The 20,125-nt window shown below is 39.9% G+C and overlaps 1 protein-coding gene across 1 annotated transcript; it reads left to right on the top strand.

The window, feature by feature from the left end:
- Nucleotides 1,406-2,089, top strand: LOC107615401. The gene has a single exon (XM_016317465.1). It carries the CDS (start codon nucleotides 1,406-1,408, stop codon nucleotides 2,087-2,089), a length of 684 nt encoding a protein of 227 aa, XP_016172951.1.

Here is a 20,125-nt window from a genome sequence, read left to right on the forward strand (position 1 = left end):
CGCCACCGCAGATCTCGTCCGAGATCAATCTACAGTTTCAGGTAATCCTCAAAATACTTAGAACTGAGGTTCAAACATTTAAGCAATTGGAGGGAGAATCACTCTATGAAGCATGAAAAAGATACAAGGGACTACTGAGAAAATGCCAACCCAACATGTTCACTAATTGGGTGCAACTTCAGATTTTTTATGAAGGCATAACTCAAATATCAAGAAANNGAGGTTCACTCCACATGAAAATTCCCAAAGAAGCAATGGAGCTCATTGAAATTGTGGCTAACAACCAATACTTTTACTCTTCGGAGAGAAACATGAATATAAAGAAAGGTGTGTTGGAGCTTGATATCATCAGTGCTATCTTGGAGATGATGATGAATAAGCGAATAGATGGGACGTAAGTGGCTACTGTCAATACACAACATTCAACTTATGATTCAAATGGAGTAAACTAAATTGAAGAGAATTTTGAACTATGAGCAATCAAGCATGGAACAGGTCCATTTTATGAACAACACCTCCAAATCATCACACAATGATCCATATGAAGACACATTCAATCCTGAATAGAGGAACCACCCAAATTTTAGGTGGGGAGGCCAACAAAACCAAGGACAAAGGAGTGGTAATACCAACAACAACAACTTTTGCAAGACTAACAATTTCAAACAACTATCCACTAACCAAAACCAATTTAGAAACTCACAAAATGTACCCTTCCAAAACACCTCTCACAACTCCCAGAACAACTTTGCCACACCTCCACTTAACTTACAAAACACCCACCCCAATGTCTCAAACAACTTTCACCAAGCACAGCCATACCCCACACAACCACATCTAGATTCTCAGAGGATTTTTAATCTTGAACTGATAATGGAAAAAATCATATAGAGTCAAGATATGGCAAGTAAAAGTCAAGAGATGGAAAGCAAAAATCAAGAAGCATTTATGAAGAATCAAGAGATGGTGAGTAAAAATCAAGAGGCATCCATAAGATCTTGAAAGACAAATGGGGCAGATGGCTAAACAAATTGCTCAAAGGCCAACAAATGCCTTCCCGAGTGACACACTCCCCAATCCTAAGGAAGAATGCAAAGCCATACACTTGAGGAGTGGGAAGATAGTGGGAGAAGAAGTAGAGGATGTTAACAAGCAAGACAAAGAAAAAGAGAAGAATGATGAGAAAGAAAACAAGGGGAATTATGATTCACAAGTCTCTAAGAAGGAGAAAATGACCCCTGAACCCCAACCATACAAGAAGAAGGAAGAAGTAAAATCGTATGTCCCTAAGCTTTCCTATCCACAAAGGTTACACAAGGAGATGAGAGATAAATAATTCCCAAAGTTTCTGGAAATTTTTCGAAAACTCCAAATCAACATCCCACTTACTGAGGCCTTAGAACAAATGTCATTGTATGCTAAGTTCCTCAAGAAACTCATTACAAATAAGAGAAGCTGGAAGGAAAAAGAGATTGTGGTTCTCACACAAGAATGCAATGCCATCATCCAAAGAGGTTTATCCCCAAAGCTTAAGGACCCTGGGAGCTTTCTTATCCCTTGCACAATTGGTGACATGACAATAGAAAGAACACTTTGTGATCTAGGTGCAGGCATCAATCTAATGCCCCTTTCTATGATGAAAAAGATGCTCATAGGGGATGTTAAACCAACAAGGATGTCTTTGCAACTTCCTGACAGATCCCTTAAGATTCTTAATGGAGTGGTAGAGAACTTGCTAGTGAAGGTTAGAGAGCTCATCTTTCCAGCTGATTTTGTGATACTTGATGTGGAAGATGAGGGAAGCAATCCAATCATACTAGGAAGAACCTTTCTAGCTACTGCTAGAGACCTAATTGATGTTGAGAAAGGTGAGCTAGTACTCAATTTCTTCAAAGCCATGCAATATCCAGATGAGATGGAAAATTGCATGAGAATTGATGTGATGGACACCTTGGTTGAAGAAGTTCTTGAAGCTAGCAATGGTGAAAATTATGTGGAGGAAGTCCACAGTATCCAAGTGAAAGAGGAAGAAGAGACACAAGCTATTGAACAGCCACAAGAATGCAAGGATGATGAACCACCAAAATAAAAGCTGAAACCTCTACCTCTAAGCCTCAAATATGTCTTTTTTGGTATTGGGAAAACATTTCCAGTAATCATCAGTTCTGCTCTAAATGCACAAGAGGAGGAAGAGTTGCTAGAAGTGCTGATAACACACAAGAGTGCAATAGGCTAGATGATTGGAGACTTTAAGGGTATAAGCCCCACTGTTTGTATGCACAAGATACTATTAGAAGAAGACTCCAAGCCTATGGTGTAACCCCAAAGAAGGCTCAATCCTACAATAAAAGAAGTAGTCCAGAAGGAAGTCATGAAACCAAGGGATGCAGGGATCATAATCCCATCTCAGACAGCCCATGGATTAGCCCCGTTTAAGTAGTACCAAAGAAGGGTGGCATCACAGTGATTTTCAATGACAAGGATGAACTCATCCCCACAAGGACAGTGATTGGGTGGAGGATGTGTATAGACTATAGGAGATTAAATAGTGTTACAAGGAAGGACCATTTCTCTTTATCCTTCATTGACCAAATGCTGAAAAGGTTGGCAGGCCATGCTTTCTATTGCTTTCTTGATAGTTATTCAGGGTACAATCAAATAGTGATAGATTCCAATGATCAAGAGAAGACATCATTCACCTTCCAAAGATGCAAGCTCTCAATTTTTTTAGACATGGTAGAATGTATTGAAGTTTTTATGGATGGTTTTTTTTTTGTTTGATGATTCATTTAACACTTGCTTGCACCACCTTACCTTAGTTTTGAGACGTTGTCAAGAGACTAACTTAGTTTTAAATTAGAAAAAATGCTATTTCATGGTCTCTGAGGGGATTGTCCATGGCCATAAAATCTCAAACAAAGGTATAAAAGTAGTAAGGCAAAAGTTGTGATCATTGAAAAACTTCCTTTGTCCACAAATGCAAAGGCAATAAGAAGCTTCTTAGGACATGTTGGCTTTTACCAAAGATTCATCAAAGATTTTTTAAAAATAGCCATGCCACTAAGCAATTTGTTGGTGGCTGACACACAATTTGTCTTTGATGATAATTGCAAGCATGCATTTGAAGCTCTTAAAGCTAAGCTTACTACAGCACCAATAGTTACACCCCCTGATGGGGAACTTTCCTTTGAACTGATGTATGATGCAAGTGACTTTACAATTGGTGCTGTATTGAGACAAAGGAAGGAAAAGTTGCACCATGTGATCTACTATGCAAGCAAGGTGTTAAATAAAGACCAAAGAAACTGCACTACAACTGAGAATGAGTTACTAGCGGTAGTCTATGCCTTTGATAAGTTCAGGTCATACTTGATTGGGTCTAAAATTATTGTATACACTGACCATGCTGCCCTCAAGTATCTCATATCAAAACAGGATGCAAAGCCTAAGCTCATTCGATGGGTACTACTTCTAAAAGAGTTTGACATAGAGATCAGAGATAGAAAGGGAAGTGAGAATCAAGTGGCAGATCACTTATCAATGCTTCCACAAGAGAGCAACAAAAATCCATCACCACCTGTAAATAAGAGATTTCCTGATGAACACATTTCCATGATTCAACAAGCACCTTGGTTTGTAGACATTACAAACTACAAGGTGGAAAGGAGAATTCTACAAGAATATATAAAGCAACAAATAAAAAAAAATTTAAATAATACTAAACAATTCTTGTGGGATGAACCATTTCTATTCAAATGGAATAATTAGAAGATGTGTAGCTGAGGAGGAAATCAAAGACATCCGATGGCATTATCATAGATCAAGCTTTGGAGGACACTTTGGTGCTGAGAGAACAGCTACAAAAGTACTTTAAAGTGGGTTCTACTGGCCATCAATTTTCAAAGATGCATGAGAGTTTGTGAAGCATTGCAATGCATGTCAGAGAGTGGGGAATCTGTTAAGGAAGAATGAAATGCCTCGAAAGTATATTTTGGAGGTAGAATTGTTTGATGTGTGGGGAATAGACTTTATGGGTCCATTTCCTCCATCACATTCATACAAAGATATACTAGTGGTAGTGGACTATATGTCAAAATGGGTGGAAGCAATTGTCACCACCACCAATGATGCTAATGTAGTCCTCCAATTCATGTGAAAAAAATATCTTCACTAGGTTTGGTGTGCCAAAGAGCTTGATAAGTGATGGAGGGTAGTTATTTTTGCAACAAACACTTGAATACCCTCCTCCAAAGGTAGGGAGTGACTCACAAAATTGCAACACAATACCACCGATGAGTCCATATTTGATGGTATATTTTGACTCAATTTGGATGGATTCTAGCACATGAACTCACACTTAAGCACCAAAATAGCATACTTTTGTGTTTGATCCCTAATTTGATCCTAAATGTGAAAACATGCATTTTAATGCTTAAATTAGTGATTTCTAATCCCACTTTTATGTCATTCGATGCCGTGATATGGTTTGTGAGTGATTTCGGGCCTTGAGGGCAAGAATGGATGGGCAAAAGTGAAAGAAAACATGTGCAAGGGAGAAAACATGAAGAAAACAAGGAAAGCACACACAGCAAAGTGTGCGTGCGCACAACCATGCGTGCGCGCGCACAAGCAAGAATTTTATGTGTGCGTACGCACGCACCTATGCGTACGCATGAACCTATGCATACGCACAGGTCAATTTTCAGCCGAGTGTGCAGACGCACACGTCTGTGCGTCCGCACAGGACCCAACACGTGATTTCATTAATGAAACACGTGACTCACATTTTCTGAGGCCTTTTGGGCCATTTTGGAAGGCTGGAAGGCTGAAATGGAAGGCTATATAAGGGGGATATCAACACATTTGATAGACATTAGGACTTAGATTTTATTTTTCCTTAGTTTCATATAGTAGCAGTAGGAGTAAGAGTAGTGTAGCTTTGCTCTCTTAGGGTTTAATTTCCATTTCTATTGTAGCATTTTATAGAAGCTTCTCTCTTGGATTTTGCATCATTAATTGTAAGTACACTTTAATTCCTCTTTAATTACATTGTCTTTATTTTCATTTTCTTTGGTTCAAGCACTTTGCTTATAATTGCAATTATGAGTTCTTGAAATTTTGATTAATGAATTTAATGTTTCATGCTCTCTTTATGCTTGTTTGGATGTTTATTGTTAATTTTATGCACAGTTGGTTATAGCTTTCTATTTTTCTTTACAATTTTCCATGCTTTACTTTCATGCACACAAGGTGTTTGTGAAAATAACAACCTTAGTTTTTGAGTAGATTTTCCCACCTTGACTTGTGGATTGAGTTCCTAGGATGCTAGAGTCATAATGTTCGATATTTAGTGGTAATTCTTGGGTAGTTAGTTGACTCTTGTTTCGATTGACGCTAGCTTTTTATCAATTAGTTTGGTAAGTTGGTTAGGACTTATGGATTAAGGTCAATTATGCTTGTTTGACTTACTCTTCCATGGTTGGGATTGACTAGGCGAGATTGACTCATGATAATTACCATAGTTGTGGTTATGGCAATGATAGGATTCCTTGGATCCTCATTCCCAAGTCAAGGCCTCTTTATTGCATTTTCACTAGTTTTGATCCTATTTACCTTTGCTTGCGTTAATTACAATTTTGAGCATTCCTTAGTTCTTTTATTTCTCAAGTTCTTTTAATCTTTCATTTCTTGCTTGAAAACCCATTTTCCCTCACAACCAAAAGAAATAAAATTTCAATTGCATCCTAGGGAGAACGACCCGAGGTTTCATTACTCTCGGTTATTTTATATTGATTCTATTATTTGATAGTGAGAATTCGTTGTTGGTTTAGACTATGCTACGAATGAATTGATTCTTGCTTTGATTGATTCTAAACCGGCGAAAAATTCTCTTTGTCAAATTTGGCGTCGTTGCTGGCGAGTTGCAATGGTGTATGTTTTTGGCTATTGTATATATGTTAATATATAAATAGCTTGCTTTTTAGTTGTCTTTGTTGATGGTTAGGATTGGGATCCCAGAGGACGTCGGACATTCAAGCATTTGGTGGGGAAGTCAAGCACAAGCCACCATAGCAAGGGTTCTCCCAATTGTCTAACTTAAAGACATTAAATAAAAGTGCTTGGTAACTGTTCCGAGGGTTACCTGAAACTGTAGATCGATCTCAGACGAGATCTTCTGTGCTGGTCGGAGATGACGTGTCCGACTGGTGGGTGGCGGCCGGAGTTGTCATGTCCGACTTGTTGGACTGGATGCGCTGCTGATCCTTCGTCACCGGAGGGTGGTGGTACCTGCAAGGGACTCTGATGCTTAAGTTAGCAAGAGTATTAAGCAGGTTTTTAGTAGAATCAAAGTATGAGTTATACCTGGGTGCTCCAGTGTATTTATAATAGTGTGGAGTGACCTTCTTAGATAAGATAAGTTAGTTATTTTATCTTATCTTATCTTATCTTTGAGTGAGGTCAGCTTGTCTTCAAGGGAACCGCCCTTCTCTCTGTAGGCTTGGGATGCCTTTGGATTTGGGTCGTATCCCTTAAGTTGGGCCCCTTTTTGGGCTTTCCTGTCGATTAGGCCGAGCTCTTTGAGTAGAGGTCAGATAGCCTGACCTGAAGAGGTTAGTCGCTTTGTTACTGAACATCCCGGATCGGATAGCTCGACCCAGGGTGTGAACAGTGCCCCTGCTTGAGCTCGATCTTCCTTTTTGAGGTCGAGTCCTAGACTTCGACCCTCCTCTGGTGAAGCCGAACTCGAGCATTTGTCGACTTCTTTCTTTGTAAAGTTTTTGAATGTGGAACGTTTTCTTCTGAAAGTGCGCGCTTTTTATATCAGCGCTTTGTTCTTGGGAACGTGCGAGGGTTTAATACCTTCATTAATTGGTTTTAATTGCCCCGTTTCGCTTGGCTTTTTTTTTTTTTGAATTTTGCACACAGAAACGGTTTCTCTTCTTTAGCTTTTCTTTGTAACTTCTCCCTTCATTCTCTCGCTCTCTGCTTTTGCCTAAATTTTTCCTTTCTTGCGCTGCGGCGTCATTCGGCGATTTTCTGGGTGATTCCATCTTTCCCTCTTCAATCTCCTTCGAAGCTTCTTCCTTCGTTTAGGTTGGTTTTTCTTTTTTTGTGCTTTTTGTTGTTTTTTCCTTCGGTTCTTGGTAAAGTTTTGGTTTTGCTTGAATGCATGTTTGCAAAGCTTGAATCTTTTTGCATTGTCGTGCTCGCTTGTCACTGTGCTGTATGTTTTTCTGGTTTTTTTTATGAACCTGTTATACTTTGCCCAGAAGGTTGCTCCTTTTGATGACTTTCACTATGTTGATGATTTTATTGATGATCCTTTGTAGAAAGTAACCGATTTTTTCTAGTGGTTTGTTTGTTTGGGGTTTTTATTTTCTGAAAAAGGTGGCGTCTTTGATGACTTGTTGATACTTTCGTTGCTTGGTAGTTCCGTCTGTGACTATGAATTTGGGAGGTAGTTATTTTGATGACTTTATTTGATTTATAGCTCGTGGCTTTCTTCTCAGAGTGTTATCTTCCTGTTAAGATGTGTAGAGATGTAGACTTGTAGGTTTCCCTGAGTCCTTGTTCCATAAGTTGCCTCCAAAGGATGCCCCTGGATCTTTAGTGTGGGTCCTGGGGTTTTCCTTTTGTTGCTTGTATTGATCTGGTGTCATGCTTGTCCGAGCTGTTCTGATATGGTTTTTGGCTTTATCCGAGATGTTTGGGTTAGTAATCTATTTTCTTCTTTTCTTGCTGTAGGACTAGTTGACCTCATGTCTTCTCGCAAGAACATTGTTGAAACATCTTCTCAAGTCCCTGAGGGCATGGCTGATTGGGTGGATTCAATGGTTCTTTTATGTGTTTCTTTGGTTGATTCTGAATTTTGTCAACAGCTTAGGAAATTTCATAGGGTTTGTAATAGTGATAGTGAGGAAAAGAATTATGAGCTTGTACCCCTTACTTCTGAAGAGAGAGTTTGTTTCTCTATTCGAGTTGCTGGAGACCGTCCTTTTTTCTATGCATACGATTTTTCTTTGGCCAGATGAGCATCACCATTCCTTTTACTCCTTTTGAGACCAATCTGTTGTGGTCTTGCAATGTAGCTCCATCCCAACTTCACCCCAATTCTTGGGGCTTTATAAAGATCTTTCAATTGTTGTGTCGTGAACTTGACGTCCCTACCTCGCAATCCCTTTTCTTTTATTTGTTTGTCTTGACAAATCCTGGGGTAGTGAAGAAAAAGGCTGTCTGGGTTTCTTTCCGAGATTCACAAGGGAAGAAAGTTTTTTCTATGTATGACAAGTCGTTTCATGATTTTAAGAACTATTTCTTCAAGGTCCGAGCTGTTGAAGGAGCTCGCCCTTTTTTCTGGATGAGAATGATGAGCCCACTTTTCCTTTAGAGTGGCAAAAGAACGTTGTTGTGTCGAGGTATTCATGGGAGATATTGGACGAGGTTGAGCAGGCCTTTGTGACTGTGTTGGAGGAGAATTGGGGGGAGCCTCCCTATCTTGATACCAAGAAATTCTTAGGGGACCCCTCACTTCTTCGAGCTAAGCTGGGTAGTGATCGATTTCCTTTCTTTGTTTGTTGATTTTATTTTCTGCAAGCTCTTTTCTGATTTATAACTTGATTTCTCACTGTCATTTGTTGCTTGCAGATATGATTAAAAATAGTGAATCTATGAAGGCCTTCAAGAGGGCTAGGAAGGCTACTGTTGCCCAAAATATCTCGGCCAAAGCGGCTGGAGAGGGGTCATCCCAGGTTCAGTCAAAGCCATTCGTGCCGAATTCACCTGGGCCGAGGAGGGTGATCCCTACTCCCCGGGTTCGTCTGACTGACCCTCCGCAAACTTCAGCTGCTGGTGCTGGCGCTCCTCCTCTGAAAAAGCAAAAAAGCATCTGAGCCTTTTAACCTTGATGCCCCTGATTTTGATGCCGTCGAGTTTTTCGACCAACAGATTGCCCCCTATGGAGGTCTTCCAATGGATGATGTGTCCATTCTTCATCACTTGGAGTTCATAACTAGAAGTAGTGTGAAGATGGCTCATATGGGTGCGGCTCTTTTTCGAACTGCTCAGGGTATCCCGGTCCTTGCTACAAAATCTTTCATGTTGGACGAGGCTAAGGCAGAGTTTGATAGAATAAAAGGTTTGAAGGAGGAGCTGGAGGTAAAGTTGGCGAAGGTGGAGAAAGAATTAGAGGGTGAAAAGGCTAGTTCTATGGCCTTGGCGGCTTCCCTAAAGTTGGCTGAAGACACCGCATTAAGGCACAAGGATATCTACGTAACGTCCTATAGGAAAGTGATGCGTCTTAGGGAGGAGTTGGAATCGGCCCGGGTTGATTATTCCGAGCTCCAGGGTCACCTTGTGGGCAGTGTGAATGCTGCTTATGAGAACTTGAAGGAGCAGGTTCGAGTTATTGCACCTGAGGCCGACCTTACTCTCTTTAGTCTGGACAATGTTGCAAAGGATGGTAAGATTGTTCCTGACGACCCTGATGACGATGATGTTGAACCTCCCTTCGTGCCTGCTGTCAAAGTATCTGAGGTGCCGACTTCTTCAATTCCTTCGGTTGAGGCCAGTCATCCCGAGTCAGAACCTGATTGTCAAATCTTGAATCGGGATGATGGAACTGTGGATGCCGTACCTCTTCGGGCTCGTCCTCCTTCGCCCCGTGTTGATGCTGCTAAGGAGCCTTAGGATTCTGCATGAATTTTCTAATTGCTTGTGTAGGTAGCCCGGCTTGTGGGATTTTTAAACTCTTTATTTTGTAAATGATGTTTCTGACTTTTTCTGCACTCCTAGTTGCTTGTTTAGCAACCTTATTTTGAAAAGCAAAGTAATTTCCAAGCCCTTGGGGTTAGTTTTGGTAACCTTTTGGGCTTGTTATTGTCATAACTTGTGTTTTTTCATAACATGTCCCTCTGCATTCGTCCGGGTACCTTTCTAGTTCTTTGGGAGTATTGGAACCTTTCGTTGTCTGACCTCTTTGGGTTGGCTTGGTTCTTTGCTTGATGTTATTTCCAATAATTTATGTTGTTTGGACCTCGTTTGGGTTTTTGTTCGAATTTACTTCGTATAACGCTAAAGCTTTCGGGAGATCGATTTTATCATGTCGGTTTGTCTGAGTTGTTAGTAATCCTCTTTTTTGGACCTTGCTTAGGTCTCTTTTAAGGATTACCTTACGTTTTGGGCTGACTCCCTCGTGTTGGGTCCTCCTAAGTTATTTTCGTAATCCTCTTTCTTGGACCTTATTCAGTTCTCTTTCAGAGATTACTTTTATAACTTTTGTGTTTTGGGCCGACTTCATTATGTCGGGCCTTCCTAAGTTATTTTTGTAATCCTCTTTCTTGGACCTTATTCAGGTCTCTTTCAGGGATTATTTTTATAACTTTTATGTTTTAGGCCGACTTTGTCATGTCGGGCCCTTCTAAGTTATTTTTGTAATCCTCTTTCTTGGACCTTGTTCAGGTCTCTTTCAAGGATTACTTTTATAACTTTTATGTTTTGGGCCGACTTCGTCATGTCGGGCCCTTCTAAGTTATTTTTGTAATCCTCTTTCTTGGACCTTGTTCAGGTCTTTTTCAGGGATTACTTTTATAACTTTTATGTTTTGGGCCAACTTCGTCATGTCAGGCCCTTCTAAGTTATTTTTGTAGTCCTCTTTCTTGGACCTTGTTCAGGTCTCTTTCAGGGATTACTTTTATAACTTTTATGTTTTGGGCCGACTTCGTCATGTCGGGCCCTTCTAAGTTAAAGTAATCCTCTTTTATAGGGTTGGCCAGACCTCTTTCCAGGGTTTACTTATAACTTGTTTTACTTGGTCCGACTTCTTAACGTTAGCCAGTCTTTAAGTTATTATTTAGCAATCCATTAAGACCTCGTCAGGTCTTTTCTTCGGATCACTTTCGATAACTTCTTGCATTACTCTATTTTCATCTTTGCCGATTTGTAGAAGGTGAATTCAATCCTTGTTTAGTCGACCTTGAGATGAATTTTGGTTTTCATCTCTGCTGGTCTTTATCGTGATCGTGTAGTGAATTTTACTTTCACTTTCTGCCGATCTGTTGCTTTATAATTGTGCGATGAATATTTCAGATTAATGCGTCTTGAAAATTTGTAGAACGTCTAACATATTTTATTTGAAAGAAAACGCAAATATGTACATGTAGAGTTTTTACCCGTTTAAGTCAGATAATTTGTGGGTCTCAACTTGGTGCCTCATTAAAAAACCTTTTCAGGAAAAAGAGTACACCCTGTGCTGAGATCCCTTACCATTTCTAGCTATAGTACCTTCTTAGGTTGCAGGCGTGCCATGATCTGGGAAGCTCTCGCCCCTCGAGTTCGGGCAGTCTGTAGTAGCCCTTCCGAAGTACTTCTATGACTCGGTAGGGTCCTTCCCAATTTGCTGCCAGCTTTCCTTCTCCAGGTCGAGTTGTTCCAATATCATTTCGGATTAGGATGAGATCATCTTCAGCGAAACCTCTTGGCACTACCTTTTGATTATATCTGGAAGCCATTCGACGTTTTAGTGCTTCTTCCCTGATCCGAGCTCTTTCCTAGATTTTGCCAAGTAGGTCGAGCTCTTCCTTCTGAAGTTGGGAGTTAGTTTCCTCATTGTAATGGACCACTCTAGGCGACCCTTCCTCAATCTCCACTGGGATCATTGCCTCCGTCCCGTATGCTAATCGGAAGGGCGATTCCTTTGTGGTGGAATGTGGCGTTGTTCGATATGCCCATAGGACTTGTGGAAGCTCTTCGGCCAAAGCTCCCTTTGCGTCTTGTAATCTCCGCTTTAGCCCAGCCAATATGACTTTGTTGGAAGCTTCAGCTTGTCCATTGGCCTGGGGATGTTCGACGGAAGTGAACTGGTGCTTTATGTTCAAGTCGGCTACTAATTTTCTGAAGCCTGCATCTGTGAATTGGGTGCCATTGTCTGTGGTGATAGAGTGTGGAATCCCGAACCTTGTGACAATGTTCCTATATAGAAATTTTTGGCTTCTTTGAGCAGTAGCGTTAGCTAGGGGTTCTGCCTCGATCCACTTTGTGAAATAGTCTACCCCTACTATAAGGAATTTAACTTGTCCCGATCCCTGAGAAAAGGGTCCGAGAAGGTCGAGTCCCCATTTTTCAAATGGCCAAGGTGAGGTTACGCTGATGAGCTCTTCTGGTGGGGTGATGTGAAAGTTGGCATGTTTTTGACATGGGAGACATGTCTTTACGAACTCTGTGGCCTCCTTTTGTAGAGTTGCCCAATAAAATCCTGCCCGGAGTACTTTTTTGGTGAGCGCTTGTGCTCCGAGATGATTGCCACAGATGCCACTGTGTACTTCTTCCAGAACTTCCCTTGTGTTGGAAGTTGGTATACATTTTAACAAGGGTGTTGAAATTCCTCTTTTGTAAAGAGTATTGTTTATGATAGTGTAGTATTGTGCCTCTCGTTTTATTCTTTTTGCCTCTTTCTCATCTGTAGGAATTTTTTCTGTTTTGAAGTAGTTAATTATAGGAGTCATCCATCCTTGATCTAGACCTGTTATGGCTAGGACTTTTTCCTCTTCCGAGATTGACGGGTTCTGTAGTATTTCCTAGATGAGGCTTCTATTGTTGCCTCCTGGTTTGGTGCTGGCTAGTTTTGAGAGTGTATCAGCCCGGGCATTTTGTTCGCGGGGTATGTGATGTATCTCATACTCCCGGAGTTGTCCGAGCTGTTCCCTGGCTTTACTCAGGTACTTTTTCATAGTGGGGTCCTTGGCTTGGTAGCTCTCTGTTATTTGTGAAGTGATCACTTGTGAATCGCTGAAGATAATGAGTTTTTGAGCTCCGACCTCTTTAGCCAGCTTTAAACCAGCTAGTAGTGCCTCATATTCCACCTGGTTGTTTGAGGCGGGGAACCCGAATTTGAGAGAGAGTTCGATTTGGGTTCCTTGATTACTTTCAATTATCACACCTGCGCCGCTTCCAGTTTTATTCGAGGATCCGTCCACATAGAGATTCCATTCTGTGGGGGGTTTTTGGGGTGTCTGTAAATTCTGCAATGAAGTCGGCTAAGTATTGTGATTTGATGGCTGCCCGAGCTTCATACTGAAGGTCGAACTCGGATAACTCGACTACCCATTGTAAAATTCTGCCTGCTAGGTCTGTCTTTTGCAATATCCCTTTTATGGGCTGGTTGGTCCGAACCTTAATGGTGTGAGCTTGGAAGTATGGGCGAAGTCGTCGAGATGTTAGTATGAGAGCATAGGCAAACTTTTCTATTTTTTGGTAGTTCAGCTCGGATCCTTGCAACGCTTTACTGATGAAGTATACGGGTTGTTGCCCACTGTCGTCTTCTCGAACTAGTGCTGAGGCTACTACCCGACTCCCTACTACGAGGTATAATATGAGTGGTTCTCCTTCTCGTGACCGAGATAGGATAGGTGGCCGTCCTAGAAATCTTTTGAAATCTTGGAAGGCCTATTCGCACTCCGTTGTCCATTCGAACTTTTTTCCTTTCCTTAGAGTAGCATAGAAGGGAAGAAATCTTATTGCTGATCCCGCTAGGAATCTGGACAAGGCTGCCAATCTTCCATTGAGTTGTTGTACCTCTTTGACACAAGTTGGACTCTTCATGTTGAGTATGGCCTGACATTTATCCAGATTTGCCTCAATTCCTCTTTGTGTGAGCATAAAACCTAAGAACTTGCCAGCTTCTACTGCAAAGGTGCATTTTGCAGGATTGAGTCGCATGCCATGCTTCCTTATAGTGTCGAACACTTGGACTAGGTCGGACAATAATGTCTCCTCACTTTGTGTCTTTATCAACATGTCGTCCACATAGACTTCCATGACTTTTCCGATATGATCTGAAAAGACTTTATTTATTAGCCTTTGATAAGTAGCTCTTGCATTCTTGAGACCAAAAGGCATCACAATGTAGCAGTAATTTGCTTTTGGTGTTAAAAACGAGGTTTTTTCTTGATCGGGTGGATACATGGGGATTTGATTGTATCCGGAATATGCATCCATAAACGAGAGGTATTTATATCCGGAGGAGGCATCTACCAGAGCGTCGATAGTTGGGAGTGGATAAGGGTCTTTTGGGCAGGCTTTGTTGAGATATGTATAGTCGGTGCACATTCGCCACTTTCTGTTTGATTTTTTCACCAAGACGACATTTGCTAACCATAGTGGGTACTTGACTTCTCTTATGAATCCTACCTCTAGTAGAGCTTGTACCTATTTTTCCACAGCTTGGGATCTTTTGGGTCCGAGCTTTCTATGCCTCTGTTGTACCGGCCGAGATCCAGGGTAGACTGTAAGCTTATGACACATTAACTCGGGGTCTATGCCTGGCATGTCTGCAGCCTTCCACGCAAAGAGCTCGACGTTGTCTCATAAGAACTGTACGAGTGATTCTTTTATGTCTCCTTTTAGAATCGTGCCAATATTAGTTGTTTTGTTCGGGATGTCTCCGATTTGGACTTTCTCTACTTCACCTTCAGGTTGCGGACGGAGTTCTTCTCGCCTCTGAACTCCACCAAGTTCGATTGTGTGGAATTCTTCTCCTTTGCCTCTGAGGTTTAGACTTTCGTTATAACAGCGGCGTGCCATCTTCTGATCTGCTTTTCTCGTAGCTATCCCTTCTGCAGTTGGGAATTTCATGCATAGATGTGGAGTTGAGACTATTGCACCGAGTTGATTTAATGTTGTCCGACCTATTAGGGCATTGTAGGATGAACTCACATCGACCACGATGTAGGCTATTTTGAGTATTCTGGATTGGTTTCCTTTTCCGAAGGTTGTGTATAGCGGGACGTATCCCAGTGATTACATTGGAGTGTCTCCCAGTCCGAACAGGCTGTTTGGATATGCTTTGAGTTCTTTATCTTCCAGGCCGAGCTTGTCGAAGGCAGTTTTGAATAAGATGTCGGCGAAGCTCCCTTGGTCTATCAGTGTGCGATGGAGATTTGCATTTGCCAGTATAATGGCGATGACCATGGGATCGTCGTGTCCTGAGATGATGCCGGATGCATCCTCCTTGGTAAACGTAATTGCGGGGATGTCGGGTGCTTCCTCCTTTCCTCCGACATGATATACTTCTTTGAGATATCTTTTGCGAGATGATTTGGAGATTCCTCCTCCTGCGAATCCTCCATGTATCATATGGACATGTCTTTCTGGTGTACGAGGTGATCGCTCGGTTCGCCCAACCTCCTCGTCTCTTCTCCTTTTCCTTTGCTCATCATCCCGGGTGGCCAGATACCGATCTAGTTTTCCTTCTCTCACTAATTTTTCTATGACATTTTTTAAGTCAAAGCATTCGTTGGTGGAGTGCCCACGGACTCGATGGTATTCACAATATTCATTCCGGTTTCCTCCTCCTCTTTTGCCTTTGAATGGTCGAGCTGGGGGTATTTTTTCTGTGTGGCAGACTTCTTTGTAAACATCCACCAGGGACACCCTAAGAGGGGTGTAATTATGATATTTTTTAATTTTTTCCTCTTATCGATCTTCCTTCTTTTTGGACTCTTTGTCTTTGTCTCAGTAGGTGGATCCGAATTTTGAGGTTTCTCCTAATCGAAAATTTTCTTCCATGTTGATGTATTTCTCCGCTCGTTTCTGCACTTCGTCCAGAGATGTGGGGTACTTCTTTGATATAGATTGGCTAAAAGGTCCCTCTCTTAGGCCATTGATGAGGCCCATGATGGCCGCCTCTGTTGGTAGGCTTTGTATGTCTAGGCATGTTTTATTGAATCTTTCCATGTAGTTACGAAGGCTTTCCCGATCTCCTTGCTTGATTCCTAATAGGCTGGGGGCGTGCTTAGCCTTATCTTTTTGGATGGAGAATCTAGCCAGGAATTTTTTGGCTAAGTCAAAGCTTGAGATGGACTTTGGAGGTAGGTTGTCGAACCATCTGATTGCTGTCTTTGAGAGAGTCGTTGGAAAAGCTTTGCAGCGAACTGCATCTGAGGCGTCGGTGAGGTACATTCTACTTCTGAAATTGCTGAGGTGATGGTTGGGATCTGTAGTGCCATCGTACAAAGTCATATCCGGAAGTTTGAAGTTCTTAGGGATTTGGGTCTTCATGATTTCCCTAGTGAATGGATCTTGATCCTTGCGAGAGTTATCCTCAGGGGTGGACCGAGTAGCTTTGGCTTTGAGATCGGTTTCGAGTTTTAGAAGTTTATCTTCTAATTCTCGGTGTCGCCTGATGAGCGGATAATTTATACGCTTTTTGGCATTGTTTTTACATAGTTTTCAGCATAATTTAATTAGTTTTTAGTATGTTTTTATTATTTTTTAATTAAAATTTACATTTCTGGACTTTACTATGAGTTTGTGTATTTTTCTGTGATTTCAGGTATTTTCTGACTGAAATTGAGGGACTTGAGCAAAAATCAGATTCAGAGGTTGAAGAAGGACTGCAGATGCTGTTGGATTCTGACCTCCCTACACTCAAAGTGGATTTTCTGGAGCTACATAACTCCAAATGGCGCGCTCTCAATCGCGTTGGAAAGTAGACATCCAGGGCTTTCCAGCAATATTAAAATGGTTACGTTGTGAGTATAGTTCTTAACTCACCGAAAATCTGCCTATCAATTTAGAAATATGTCACAGAGAGTTTAAATTAAAATTACTGGGAGTTTTAAGTCCCAGGTTGTCTCCCAACGAGTTGCAGAAAAGTGTGCTGTTTTATTAATCAGATGTTCCAAGAAGTTGAGCTAGCTAAATTGGGAATTAAATTGAGGAATTTTAGATAATATAAATAAAAGCCTTGACTGGGAATTGATTGGTTGAAATCTCTATCATTGATGGTGTGATTGTAAGATTAATTTATAATTAATGGTTGTTCTGTTTGGTTATCCTTTACTAGGTAAAGGAAAGTCAAACAAGTGGAAGTGCCAGATCTGTTCACAAGTTGCAACCCACTTAGTTCAAAGGGATTGGCGTCGGTGACAAGATAGCAATCTAACATTTAATCTAATTACAAATTTTCTTTCAATCCTTCCAACTCAAGAGTTCCTTTTAATCAACTCCCCATCAAGTAAGGGAACTACTCACGCATTATAAATAAAGAATCCATGGCATATGAAAGGAAATTAAAAGAAGACATGATTATTGATATTGAAATTGAATTAAAAAGAAATAATCCTTGCATTAAATAATCATAAAAGTATCTGAATGACAAAATTGAACATAACAAAGAACATGGAAGATTAGAACCAAGTTAAGAGAACAAACTAGAATGATGATGTCTTGATGAGGAAATAACTCTTCTCAATGTTCCAATGCTAAGATCAATTGAAAATTAAAATCCTAAAAACTAGAGAGAAAACCTAAGAGAGTGAAAAACTAGATCTAAAAACTACTGAATGAATTTCTGTGTTGTTTCTGCATATTCTCTGACTCTAGTCTGCTGTTCCGGGCCGAAAACTGGGCCGGAATAAGGCCCAAAATCGCCCCCATCAAATTCTACAGATTATGCAGATCGCACATGTCACGCGATCGCGTCGTCCATGCGGACGCGTCGCTTGCGCTTTTTTCTCTCCACGCATTCGCATCGTCCACGCTACCGCGTCGCCTGTGCTTTCCAATCCGCGCGGCCGCGTCGCTGCGATTTGCGCTCCTTCGCGCGGTCGCGTGATCCATGCGACCGCGTCACTTCTCGCTGGTTATCTCCTCAATTTCTTGTGTTCCTTCCATTTTTGCTAGCTTCCTCTCCAATCTCCATCTCATTCATGCCCTATGGGGCCTGAAACACTTGACACACAGATCACAGCATCGAATGTAATAAAGGAGAATTAAAAGTAAATAATTAAAGTCTCTAGGAAGCAATTTTCAAACATGTACTGAATTTAGGAAGGAAATCTAAATGCATGCTAAATTGATGAATAAGTGGGCAAGGATCATAACAAAACCACACAATTAAACACAATATAAACCATAAAATAGTGGTTTATCAGAGCTTAAAACTTGCGAGTGCTGGGCGTAGTGACAGACGCAAAATGATCAATGGATCCTATTCCAGTATGTTCGAGAACCGACAGATGATTAGCCATGCCGTGACAGAGCATTTGGACCTTTTTCACTGAGAGGATGGGATGTAGCCATTGACAACGGTGATGCCCTACATACAGCTTGCCATGGAAAGGAGTAGGAAGGATTGGATGAAGACAGCAGGAAAGCAGAGGTTTAGAGGAACGAAAGCATCTCTATACGCTTATCTAAAATTCTCACCAATGAATTACATAAGTATCTCTATCTTTATATTTTGTTTAATTATTATTATTATTCGAAAACTCCATAACCATTTAATATCCGCCTGACTGAGATTTACAAGATGACCATAGCTTGCTTCATACCAACAATCTCCGTGGGATCGACCCTTACTCACGTAAGGTTTATTACTTGGACGACCCAGTGCACTTGCTGGTTAGTTGTACGAAGTTGTGAAACAGAATTAAGAACATGAACGTGCGTATTGAGTTTTTAGTGCCGTTACCAAGGAAGGAATGATCACGATTTCGCACACCACGTTTTTGACGCCATTGCTGGGGATTGTTCGAGTTTGGACAACTGATGGTTCATCTTGTTGCTCAAATTAGGTAACTTTATTTTAATTTTAAGTTTTTGTTTTTATTCTTTTAATTTTCGAAAAATTTAAAAAAAAAATTTAATTTATGTTCTTCAGAATTTTTAAGAAAGAATTCTAAAGTTTCATGAAGCATGTTGAAGCCTGGCTGGCTGTAAAGCCATGTCTAAATTCTTTTGGACTGAGGCTTCCAAACCATCAGCATAGAGGCAAGTTAATTTGATGATTTAGCTGTTAAATGTCTAATTTACTTGCTAAAGCTTGGCTGGCCATTGGCCATGTCTAGTGTTTTGGACCGGAGCTTTCACTGAAAGCTTGGCTGGCTAGTGAGCCATGTCTAATTCCTAGACTAAAGCTTTAGACTAAGAGTGCAAGATTCCTGGAATTCATATTAAAAATTTTGAAATCCTTATTTTCCTCTTTCAAATAATTTTTGAAAAATACCAAAAAAATCTTTAAAATCATAAAATCAAAAATAATTTTATGTTTTTCTTGTTTAAGTCTTGTGTCAATTTTTAAATTTGGTGTCAATTGCATGTTTTTATAATTTTCTTGCATTTTTTGAAAATTCATCATACATTCTTCATGATCTTCAAGTTGTTCTTGATGAATCCTCTTGTTTGATCTTCATGTTTTCTTGTTTTGCATCTTTTCTTGTTTTCCATATGCAACTTTAAATTGTTAGTGTCTAATTATTGAAAATTTATAAGTTTGGTGTCTTTCATCTTTTTCTTTTCTTAAAAAATTTTTCAAAAATAAGTTCTTGATGTTTATCATGATCTTCAAAGTGTTCTTGGTGTTCGTCTTGACATTCATAGTGTTCTTGCATGCATCATGTGTTTTGATCTAAAATTTTCATGCATTGAGTCTTTTTAATGTTTTTCTCTTTCTTCATTAAAAATTCAAAAATAAAAAAAAAATATCTTTCCCTTTTTCACTCATCAAATTCGAAAATTTGAGTTGACTTTTTCAAAAATTTTTTAAATCTAGTTGTTTTTATGAGTCAAATCAAATTTTCAATTTAAAAATCTTATCTTTTTCAAAATCCTTTTCAAAATCAAATCTTTTTCAATTTTCTTTTCATATTTTCGAATTCCTTTTTAAAATTTTTCAAAATCTTTTTCATTTCTTCGAAAATATTGAAATTTATTTTCAAAATCCTTTTCTTATTTTATTTCTTAATTTTCAAAAATTTTATTAGCATTTAATGTTTTGATTCAAAATTTTTCAAAGTTGTTACTTGCCTATTAAGAAAGGTTCAATTTTTAAACTCTAGAATCATATCTTTTTAGTTTCTTGTTAGTCAAGTAATCAACTTTAATTTTCAAAATCAAATCTTTTTAAATTTCTTTTTTCAAATCTTTTTCAAATTAAGTTTCAATCATATCTTTTTCAAAATCAATTTCAAAATCTTTTCTAACTTCTTTTCTATCTTCCTATCTTTCCAAAATTTAATTTTCAAATCTTTTTCAAACCAATCCTATCTTTTTGTTCAATCATATCTTTTTCAAAACTACCTAACTAACTCTCTCCTTCTAATTTTCGAAAATCCCTTCCCTCTTTTTC

This window comes from Arachis ipaensis, chromosome B09, assembly GCF_000816755.2.
Source record: "Arachis ipaensis cultivar K30076 chromosome B09, Araip1.1, whole genome shotgun sequence".
Taxonomy (NCBI): Eukaryota; Viridiplantae; Streptophyta; class Magnoliopsida; order Fabales; family Fabaceae; genus Arachis; species Arachis ipaensis.